General features: G+C 33.8%; 2 protein-coding genes across 5 annotated transcripts in view; one reads left to right on the forward strand and one right to left on the reverse strand.

The window, feature by feature from the left end:
* Positions 1-12559, reverse strand: part of LOC129798925 (flotillin-2) — a 217030-nt gene that overhangs the window by 45596 nt on the left and 158875 nt on the right. The window lies entirely within an intron of this gene.
* On the forward strand, positions 5931-8334 carry LOC129798921 (glucose dehydrogenase [FAD, quinone]-like). Its single transcript, XM_055842424.1, has 3 exons — positions 5931-5996; positions 6052-6185; positions 6253-8334. The coding sequence occupies exons 1-3, from the start codon at positions 5957-5959 to the stop codon at positions 7819-7821; spliced, it is 1743 nt and encodes a 580-aa protein (XP_055698399.1). The 5' UTR covers positions 5931-5956; the 3' UTR covers positions 7822-8334.

Raw genomic sequence — 12559 nt, forward strand, 5'->3', positions numbered from 1 at the left:
AAACAAATGCTTTTAGTATATATTCAAAACGGCTTAATTGATCTCTTTTATTTTTGCATATGACTTAGATATTGTTCAGATAAACATTTCGTCCATATACGCTAATGACGTAATATCATTCCTTCTACCGTTTTTCTAATGCTAAACTTTTTTTTTTATTCAAAGTTTGAGCAATAAAAAGTAGCATAACGGAATTAACTATATTGATTCCCTTCCCCCCGTACATAATAAAAGTATAGAAAAAATACTAGACCGTAACGTTAATCGCAGTCCAATTTTCAATAATTAACTATCTACCGGAGCTTATTGAAAAAAAAAAAAAAAAAAAAACAGAAAAAGACAACTTTAACACATTTATTCCTCAACTTACCATCGCGGCAGCATATCAATAATAGCACTGAACATGGAGGATAGTTCATATTTAAGATTCCCTGACTAAAATTAAACCAATAACAAAAACATATTCTGAATAATTCTGATATTTTCCCCGAGGTGCAATTTTTTTTTATATGGAGGGAGTAGAGGTAGGGCTGCTTTGAACTGTGGGACTAGAGTGATATTCTATTTTTTCACGTATTACTAAATGAAGATCATCCTTACAATTATTTTATTTAGATTCACAATTGTTTTGTCAATGCAAATTACATCAAATTGAAATCCAGTTTCCTTTAGAAATATGCGACAAATATGTATTACAATGTAACCCCACAGTTCAAAGTAACCCAAACCCCTCCTGCATTTCATCATAAAAAATGGCATTTTTAAAATTAAATATTTTTATCAGAGAATACGTATCAACTTTTAAATTCAGATATAAAAGTTTATCTCAGAATTAGGGTAACATGAGGCAATTTGGAACCATTTACAATTTGGAACACTTCAGATTTTCTCACTGTTTCAGATGAGCATAGAGAAAACAAAGACTGCAAAATAGGCTAAAAAGACGATTATAAAGAAAAGGAACATAACTTTTCTCTTTGAATCTCTAAAACAGAGAGATAATCTCAAATGTCCCAATTTGTAAATGGTTCCAAATTACCTCTTTTTTCCTTAAGATCATTTATGTTTATTTTAGCCAGGGAAGAATATAATGTATAATTGATATTTTTCGATTTTTTTGCTTTGTAGATAAATATTGTAAATATGGAATGTCCATCAATGCATTGTGCAGCCCAAAGTACCGGGATGGTTAATCAATACCTTGCAGTCATGTTAAATTATCTGACAATGGCACAATGTTCTTTATCTGAACCCCAGATGTGGCCAAGGGACTAGGGAGACATTGTCATTGAAAAAGGTTACAAAATGTAACAAATTCAACTTGAAATTATTCATAATTTGTAATTAACAATTTTCCCAGGATTTGAAGAAGAGTACGATTTCATAATTGTGGGTGCGGGTTCAGCTGGTTCAGTTCTTGCTAATCGACTTAGTGAAAATCCACATTGGAAAATTTTACTTTTGGAAGCTGGAGGGGATCCCCCAATTGAGTCTATGGTAATCGAATAAGTTATATGACTATATTTCAAATAAAAATTTTAGTTTTCTTTTAATTTAGATACCAAGAATGTTTTCCTTCTTAGCCAAAAGTAAGTACGACTGGGGTTATAATGTAGAAATTTCGGAAAGAGCAAATCTATATTGTTTAAATGGAGCTTACTGGCCAAGAGGAAAAATGTTAGGTGGATCCAGCTCGATGAATGCAATGTTTTACGTGAGAGGCAACGAAGATGATTACAATAATTGGGAAAGACTGGGTAATCCAACTTGGGGATGGCGTTATGTTCTTCCCTATTTTAAGAAATCGGAAGGAAATAGAAATCCAGAAATTGCAAATGCTTATGGAAAATATTACCATTCAACTAAAGGACCACTATCAGTTGAACTATATAATAGTTCTGACCCACTCAGTTTGGATATTATAAAAGCTGCTGAAGAGTTGGGTTTCCAGTTTGTTCCAGATATCAATGGATATAACCATATTGGTTTTACATTATCTCAAGGAACTCTCAAGTCAGGAGTACGAGAAAGTGCAGCAACTGCATTTCTAGTACCCATAAAGAATCGACCAAATTTGCACGTTGTTAAAAATGCTCATGTTTTGAGTCTTGAAATCACTACCAACGGTGTTGTATCCGGGGTAAGGATGAATCTGCGAGAACAAAAGGAAGTAAAAGCTTTTGCAAAAAAAGAAGTGATACTTAGTGCAGGAACTATCAATTCACCACAAATTTTAATGTTATCCGGAATTGGTCCAGCATCTCATCTTGAAGACCTGGGAATTCCGGAAATTAAAAACCTTTCAGTTGGAAAGAATCTTCAAGATCATCCGCAGGTTGCACTTTTCATTCAAATGGATAAAACTAGTGCAAAAAGCGCAACTGTGGAAGATTTGTTTCAAAGCTATTTGACCTATTTGACACATCATTCAGGGATGTTTGCAAGTACGGGCACCGCAGAAACCATCGGATATATCAACACTCGAGATCCATCGGCAAGATATCCGGACTTTCAATATTATCACATTGGTTTCCAAAAAGGACAATCTGATGATATTATTACATTCGTAGAATCTTTAGGAAACAATGACGTTTTGGCTAATACAGCATCCGATGTGGTAAAAGACGGAACTGCTATTTTAGTACTCGTAACTCTATTAGAACCCAAATCTAGAGGAGAAATTCTACTTAGAAGTTCCGACCCAGTCGATAAGCCAAAAATTTATGCCAATTATTTGCAAGAAAATACCGATGTCGAATCATTCATTCGTGCAATTCGTTTATACCTTAAGTTCTTGACAACTGAATCGTACAAAAATCACAAGGCGGAATTAGTCGCTATACCAATTCCTGAATGTGATGCTTTAAATTTTGATAGCGATGAATATTGGGCATGTTATATTCGGTATATGGTAGGTACGTTATACCATCCAGTTGGAACAAATAAAATGGGTCCTAATTCAGATCCAGATTCTGTCGTTGACTATAAACTCCGTGTTAAAGGAACAACTGGTTTAAGAGTTATTGATGCCAGCATTATGCCTGTCATTCCAAGGGGAAATACAAATGCGCCAACAATGATGATTGCTGAAAAGGCTGCTAATTTTATAAAAAATCGTTGGGGATTTAGAATTTATCGTAGTAGATGGTCAACTCTTTCTAACAGAAAACATTTTTGGTTTAGACAATATAGCCGTAAAATACCTTATAGAATGGCGGAAAATGTCTGATTATATCAAATCAGAAACTCTATTTACTGTCTTTACTCGTAGGAGTGCCCTAGCTATTCTTTTTGGTTTTTTTTGCTTTCGGAAATTTCTTTTATCATATTGTGGTATGGTGAAAAATTTTGCTTAGAACTTCTAATCGTAAATTCGTTAACACTAAACCTATTGACCGTTTTTGGTCGTTTTTCCTAGCGCGCTCGTTCAAATGACAGACCACGGTATGTAGGATACACAACAAATTTTTCTTGGAAAAGACAAAAAAATTAAAACTTAGTCGCTGAAAAATATATTTCACTCATATTATAAGAAATTCATAAAGTTTTATAGAGACATTATACCGTTTAAAAATGTATTAATTTTAAAAAGTTTTTAAAAATGTCGATTTGACCGGTCTTGGTAGGTCTAGTGTTAAATTAATAAAATACTTAACTAACGAATAAATATTCTACACAGTAAGTTTTATGGAATTTTAAGGGAATATCAAATTTAATACACTTCTAAACAAATTGAGGCTTTGAATTGTTTGACTTGTGTTACGAAAATATGCAACGTACATCTATTTCTCCTTCATATTTTTGTAGAACAATTTTATTATGTTATAGGGTAAAGGCTCATAATTTTGTACAGTCTGCTTATAAGCATCGATTTTCCAAGTTTGAAGTGCGATATTTTCGATACTAATTAACTTTTTTTGTTACTCTCTTTTCAGAAGGATTGTTTAGAAACTTGGCAAGCTATTTATTATCTTATTTTTACTAAAATAAGCTTTAATACGTTTAAAAATAAATTGATATATAGAGGTGAATTTGACTCGAATTTTCGACAATTTGGTTATTAATTTGGACAACTTGGCTGTAAATTTGGACAGCTAATCCGCCTCAACAGGATGCCCATTGTTCTTCATTTCATGAACCAATCTTACCAAGTCCTCTTCCTGTTCATGTAAGGGAACCGTAAAATGTTACAAGAAGCCCGGAAACTTTCCATATCATTCATTAAAGTGAGTTGACTTGGGTACTCCAAGTACGTGCGGATTCGCTCATTCCCTGGCCTTTCCGGGAGCCTTTTAAGGCTTTTCTCACTACATCTCGTTCGCAGAGATGATGCTTCTTTGTTTCTCCAGGTATTTATACTACCTAGTCATCACAAAAGCTAAAACTTCACGAAATTTCGAGAGAAAAACACCTGTCCAAAATAAGGAGTATCTCACTGGTGAATCTCTTAGAAAATTTCCCATTTTTCACCCGAAAAATCTAATTCACAAGGCAAATCTCACTTCAGGTCAAATGTACAAATCACTACTAACGTGAATCAACACAATATTCAATGAATATTCAATAATATCACTCAAAAAAAGCGAAGAAAAATTGTTAGTACTTCACCACAGCTAAATAAGACTGAAGTAAACACGAAGTTCTGTCATATTTCTCGTAAGCAATTGCTCACACTGAATTTTCAACAAAGCAATTTTAACTCAAATCATATTCAAAATTTAACGTATTTAGTGTTAAAATCTTCCAAAAAGAACAAATATTTAGATAGAATTCATTATTCATCAAATATTGGAATAAAAATCCATCATTTTAATAAATTTATTTTTAGTGTCCAATTTTATCCTAAAAGTGTCCAAATTTAGAAACTGGACAAAATTAAGAGCCTTTACCCTATATAAAAACAAAACTTACTGCTAAAGATTCCAAGAACAATCTTATAACAAAACATATACATCATTGGCCAAAACATGTTGTATTGAAGAACAGATTCATATATTATAATGCTTCTTAGGAACTGCATCGGTACGTTAAATATAATATAAAATTATATATACAGAAGGTGTATTTTGTTTATCGTTTATATATTGGTTCTTCATCTACTCTGCAAAAATACTGTGTTATATTGGTGGACCAAATGAGTAGAATAAGGAATTTCTTAAATAAAATTTACATACTTGTTCTGTCTCATCTTTCGATTTCTGAAATACCCGCAAAAATTCCCAATTTTCTCAGTCATTCTTGAGTTCTTTAGGAATAAGCATCTTTAAGATAAACCTGTGTTTTGCGTGAAAGTTTCTAAAAGATTTTCGTGAAGAATACTATAAAAGTGCTACATAATCTTTAAAATAATACTATCTTTTCTTAATTTATTTAATACACTAACTCGAGCTTAATAATAAATAATCCGATACAGTTTCATAAACATATATACAGTTTCATAGACTCATTATATGTACTCTTTTAATGTGATATAAAAAAAATAGTTTTGGAAGTATTTATGTCTGTAAAATTTTTGAATGAAATTTTTATTGCACTACCATAGACAATTAAAACTTCAACATGAATGATTAATGCTCCAGACCAATAAATTTGCGATAAAAAAGAAGATTATTGAACTCGATTAATCGCTCGTGGCACAGACCAGACATTTTAGTTCATCACCCCAAAAAAAATTTGAATAATTCATGAAACTGGAATTTGAATAATTCATTGGTTTATGAAACTGGAATCTCTCACATCCGTTTTCGGTTGTAGACTGACAAAATACATACTTTTTGAAAATTTTGCCGAATCTGGAGAATTGAAAAAAAAATCAGGAGAAAAATCGACCGGAATTCTTAAAATGGATTGCTTTACTTCGCCATGTGCAAGCTTAAGTACCGGAGCTGTAAATACGTATCTTTCACTCCTTGTAAATTTCTTATCCGTTTCGCAATGTTCTCTGTCACCACCGGAAATGTGGCCAGCAGATTACGGAGATATAGCTATTAAAAGAGGTAATAGTTTTATGAATTTTTAAAAATAAACGTTATAATAAATTTTTGGTTAAAGGATTCGAGGAGTATGACTTCATTATTGTGGGTGCCGGTTCGGCTGGTTGTGTCCTTGCAAATCGTCTAAGCGAGAATCCGAATTGGAAGATTTTGCTCCTAGAAGCAGGAGGAGATCCCCCAATTGAATCAGCCGTAAAATCAAATTTAAAACAAAATATCATTGCTTGAATAAATATTAAAGCACACTATCCATTTGTAGATACCTAGGCTGTTCTTCTCTCTGCAAAGAGCACCATATGATTGGCAGTATTATGTTGAACCATCGGCAAACTACAGTCTTTATTTTGCAAATGGTGACTTTTGGCCTAGAGGCAAAATGTTAGGAGGAACAAGTTCAATCAATGCAATGCTTTATGTTAGAGGAAACGATGATGATTATAATAATTGGGAGAGACTGGGTAATCCAACTTGGGGTTGGGACAATGTTTTACAATATTTTAAGAAGTCGGAAGGTAATCGAAATCCTGAAATTGCTGATGCATTTGGAGGATATTACCATTCAAAGGATGGACCTATGTCAGTAGAATTATACAATTCAGACGAACCTATCAATCAATTAATTGTTAATGCAGCTGAAGAATTGGGTTTCAAATTTGTATTGGATATCAATGCGAAGAAAAATATTGGATTTACATTTTCTCAGGGAACTCTCAAGTCTGGCGTTAGAGAAAGTGCCGCTACCGCATTTCTAGTTCCTGCTATGAATCGACCTAATTTGCATGTCGTTAAATATGCTCACGTTTTGGATCTTGTGATCGACAGTAATGGAGTAGTTTCCGGAGTTAGGATGAACTTGCGAGGAGAACAAGAAATAAAGGCATATGCAACAAAAGAAGTGATTCTAAGTGCGGGAGTAATAAATTCTCCACAAATTCTAATGTTATCTGGAATTGGACCAGCTGCCCACCTTCAAGACATGGAAATACAAGTCATTAAGAATCTCCAAGTTGGAAAGAATCTGCAAGATCATCCAACGGTACCAATTGTTTTTATGTCAAAAGGCGAGCCTGTAAATCCTAGTGATTTACTACGAGCATTTTTCCAATACTTGACAACACATACTGGGTATTTCTCTAATATCGGAGCACTACAGACATTGGGTTATGTCAATGTTCATGATCCTTTTGCAAAGTATCCTGACTTTCAATACTATCACATAGCATTTCAGAGAGGTCAAGTGGATGATATTATGGAACTTTTTAGAACTGTTGGATATATTGAAGCTTTGGTTGAGGCTGCCGGAACTGCAGTCCAGAATTCTAATATTCTTATTATACCAATCGCATACTTAACAGAGAAGTCAAGAGGAGAAGTATTGCTCAGAAGTGCTGAACCAACTGAAAAACCACGAATTATCGCCAATTATTTATCAGAATATTCCGATATAGTGGCATTTATAAAGGCAATTCGGTTATACCTGCAATTCTTGAATACTCAAAGTTTTAGATCAGTGGAATTTGAATTAATGGTAATTCCGATTCCTGAATGTGATATGCTAGTCTTCAATAGTGATGAATACTGGGCTTGCTACTGCCGATACATGATTACAACTATCTATCACCCCGTTGGAACTTGCAAAATGGCTCCTGACTATGACCCGGATGCTGTTGTTGACTATAGACTGAGAATTAAGGGCATCAAAGGATTGAGGGTCATCGATGCTAGCATTATGCCAGTTGTTCCAAGAGGAAACACGAACGCACCAACAATCATGATTGCAGAGAAAGGAGCCGACATGGTTAAAGAAGATTACGGTTATGTTGCGTAAAATGAAATGTCTATTCAGCATTTGAATTAATCATTTTGAATATGTATGATTTTGTCTAACATTGCCTACAAATTCTGATAAAGAATAGAATTTCTGGATTACTTGTATGAAAATCATTAAACGACTCTTCAAGTTTTTAAAATATTTGTAGAAAATATTATATTTAGCCTTAAGTGGAAAGATATCATTGCGTTGGAAAATTCATATTATTGGCACCGCTATTATTTTTAGAAGTGTGAGACAGGATGTTTAAGATCTGTAGCAGTCAAAATCCCGAATGTTCAAAATACTGAAGGGGATGAAATTATGTAGAGGAAAGTATTTAGAATAATTTCCCAAGACACAGAAGATTTCCATTTGCCTGTTTGACTTTTAAGAATTCGGGATTTTGGCCCATTCGGGATTTTGGCTTTCGGGATTTTGACAGGGACCCGTTTAAGATAACAAATAGAACATAGTTTTGGAATCATAACAAAAGGAAACGAAAGAAATATATAAAAGTTAGATATCGCATTCAATGGTTTAATTATGGAGTGTTCCCCTTACACCCTATCTATGTCAACGTCTTATGCTCTTTGACTTCTGGAATTTACAGCCTATAAGGACGAGTGGGTCAAACGTTAGGGAGCAGAATATGTCCTTTTTGACGTTTTAGAGCAAAACATAATTTTAAATCCACAGAAAAGTTATGCAAACCATTGTGGCTGAATCAAATTCAGGACCTAGCATGAGATCGCCTTGAGATTCACAGTGAACACCTCCTTGAAGTGGCGGAGGATCGGCAGACGTGGGCTGCTAGCCTGGATGTCCTAAGCCCGCGACTTTAATAGGAATAAGCGGTTGCAAAAGATGATGAGGATGACAAACCTTTGAATGTGCGTAAGATTTTTTCGGTCAGAAAACTGAATATTTATGTAAATTCCTCAAAACGTGTAGTGGCCTTTATGAACAAACCGAACAAAAGACGTATAATATAATTTCTGTCAAAACCTTAAATTTACGAAATAACAAATGGAGAATAGAATGCAAAAATAAGGGTGTTTTTCTCTGCCATTGAATTGAGATTGTTCATAAAAGTTATGGTTTGTTTATTATAATTTGTATATAACTACACTTAATAAAAAAATTTAAGATAGACAACTGGAAAAAATTGATAGCCGAATGTAAATGCAGGTGTGATGACAGAGTCAAATATACTAAAGGGTGTCCCAAAAATCACGCAAAATTTAAATTTAGCGGCATTTCTGAAATAAAGGTCCGCAACGAATAATAAAAATACCACGTGACAGTTTATAGATCAGGGTTTTTAAAAAAAATCCATCACTAAATGCCAGACCAACGCGTTTTTGTTCTTAAAAAATATTTTAAAAAAAATTAAATAATTTGGTTCGAGGATTGGTCAGAAAATTGATTTATCTTCGTCAACTATGAAGAATCTAATTGAAAAATTCACAGAATTGGATCAATTGGGGAGGCTAAATACACTTGCCATCCAAGAACAAGCCCTTCAAATGATTAATAATATTGAATCAGTGTATTATCTGAAAATAAAGCTGATCAAGCGTTACTGTTACTGGCATTTGATATCGCGACATGATGACGAAGTTTATGAAGCCTAAATTAGAGGATTTGTTCATTAATAAATTAATTAATTATATGAATTCATTAACATTGAGGACATGTGGCTTTAGCATGATAGTGTGACATGTCATATAGCCTATGAAATAATGTAATTCCTGCACAAGACATTTCCTGATTGTAATTTTCTCTATTGGTGACTAGAATTGGTCCCTTATATTATGTAATTTTAAACCACAACATTTTTTTTTATTCGGTTATTCGAAGTAACAAGACTAATGCCCTGGACACACTTACGACTAAAGTCCAAAGACGACTAAGTCCATTCATAGCCTAGTCAATTCGTGACACACTACAAACGAGGCTTAGCATTCATTGGTATCCACAAAACATAGCTTTTGTGGGTTTTTATGTAGATATTTTTATTACAATGTAAGTACATGTACTTTATTTGAAATGATACTATTTGTAAATTTATATCTCAGTTCACGTGCAATAATTAATGTTGATTACAATTATTTGTGAGGTGGAAGCTATCTCGCGACTTAAGCCAATTTAGGCGATTCAAGTGAATAATTCTTGTTGTTATACGTGAATTATGAAGTAAATTTACAAGTAGTTTTATTTTAAAATGAGTATTAGTGCATTTCAGTAGAAATATCTGCATAAAAACCCACGAAAGTTATGTTTTGTGGATACCAGTGAATGCTAAGTCTCCTTTGTAGTATGTCAGGAACTGACTTGGCTATAAACGAGCTTAGTCGTCTCTGGACTTTAGTTGTAAGTGTGTCCAGTGCATAAGTCAACATGTCTACATCCACCTCTGTGCATTAACCCATTCAGTCAATGTACCAGAAATAGTAGGTGAGATTGTTAAGAATCTCACCTAATACTTGAGATAGAATGTTCATATTTTGGGATTAATTTCCTACAGATTAATAGATGCATTTTTTGAAAAGAAAAAAAATATCTATTTTGGGGGCGAAGGGGTTCGCCCTCAAACACACGTCTTAACGGTAACTGAATTTAAATTCTGTGCATTAATTCATTACAAACTCTATTGCTTTAAATAGAGTAACTATCCAAGAAAACAAATTGGCAACCAGAATTCAAATCAGGAAAGAGGCTAATTTTAATAAATTCGACGGGATGTCGAATTTTCCGTCCGCAATTTTGAGCAAAAATTTTGCATGACCTTCCGCGAAGCAAGAAAACAATAACAAAATGTATATTCATCTCTGTAGGACTATTTTTCCCAAGGAATTGAAGAACTAAAGTTACTAAAAATCCATTCCCGACAGCAATTCGAGTATCAGTTGCCCAGGAATAAATCATCTAAAATCACTCAATTTGCGTATGATGTATAATACCATGGAAACGAATGGGTTAAAAGAGAAGTTTTAACACTGCATCATCGAAATTTAGGCACATTTGTCCAAAAATGTCAGGGAAACCTTCTACGAAAGGATTCATATGCCAGCAGAGCTATGGAGGTTAATTACTGAATGTGATATTTATTACATAAACCCTATCTTATGTAACCCTATTTTTAAATTTATAAAAAAATTTAACTAAGAAAAAAAAATTGTTTTTTATTTAATTTAAATCTTGCATAATTGATGGGACACCCTATATAATAAAAAAAACTTTTCTTGCAGAATACTATTTTAATATAAATTGTTAAACCTCTGAAAACAACTCAGTTCGGCATGAGATTCAGAAGACTCAATAACTCTCCGGAATAAATATTTAGAAACTGTGACTTTTGGCCGTGATATCCCAAATATAAAAATGGAGTGTTTTACCTCACCATGTGCAGACTTAAGTATTGGGGTAGCTAATCAGTACCTGGCACTAATGTTGAATTATCTAAGCATAGCTCAGTGTTCTCTTTCTGCTCCGGAAATGTGGCCAGAAGATTATGGAAATATTGCTATAGATATAGGTTAATAAGTATTAAAAACTATATAATATACAGTGCGAACACCTTTGTAAATGGTTTTTAATATAGGATTTGAGGAGTACGACTTCATAATTGTGGGTGCAGGCTCAGCGGGTTCTGTTGTTGCTAACCGTCTTAGTGAGAATCCAGATTGGAATGTACTTCTTTTAGAAGCAGGAGGGGACCCACCAATTGAATCTTCAGTAAGTAACGTAAGTTTTAAAATTCAGAAAAGTAACAACAGCTGTTTTTCTCAGTTTCCAGCACAAGCCGTAAGCTTGCAGGGAACAGAATATGACTGGAAATACCGTACAGAACCGTTAGATAAGTATTCAAACCACTGGCCAAGAGGAAAAATGTTAGGTGGATCTAGTTCAATGAATGGATTGCTGTATGTCAGAGGAAACGATGGTGATTATGATAATTGGGAAAAACTTGGTAATCCAACATGGGGATGGGATAATGTACTTGAGTACTTCAAAAAATCAGAATCCAATCAAAATCCAGAAATTGCCAATGATTATGGCGGACATTACCATTCACAAAATGGTCTACTTAATGTCGAGCTTTTTAAGGATAATCAAACAATTAATTTCGACATTATACAAGCTGCTCAGGAGTTGGGCTTTAAATTTGTCGAGGATATAAATGGGAAAGAACACATTGGATTTACGTTCTCACAAGGAACTGTGAGGTCAGGAGTAAGAGAAAGTACAGCTAAGGCCTTTCTAGTTCCTGCAAAAGACCGTCCAAATTTGCATGTCGTCAAAAATGCTCATGTCCTTGATCTTGAGATTGACAACAATGGTGTTGTGTCTGGAGTTAGAATGAATCTTAGAGGGCAAAAAGAATTGAAAGCTTATGCTAGGAAAGAAGTAATTTTGAGTGCGGGATCAATTAACTCTCCTCAAATACTGATGTTATCTGGCATTGGCCCAGAGTCTCATCTTCAAGAGATGGGTATTCCACTAATTCGCAATTTACAAGTTGGAAAAAATCTTCAAGATCATCCAGCAGTTTTATTTTTAGTAAAATACAATGATAATCGTGCCCAATCTCAAAGCGATTTTGCACAGACTTTATTCTCGTACTTAACTGAACATTCTGGAGCTTTTGCAACAATTGGAACTTTGCAAACTTTGGGTTATGTTAATGTTCATGAAGATCCTTTCTCTAAATATCCCGATTTTCAGTTTTATCAAATATTCTTTCAAAAAG

The sequence above is a fragment of the Phlebotomus papatasi genome, chromosome 1, assembly GCF_024763615.1.
Source record: "Phlebotomus papatasi isolate M1 chromosome 1, Ppap_2.1, whole genome shotgun sequence".
Taxonomy (NCBI): domain Eukaryota; kingdom Metazoa; phylum Arthropoda; class Insecta; order Diptera; family Psychodidae; genus Phlebotomus; species Phlebotomus papatasi.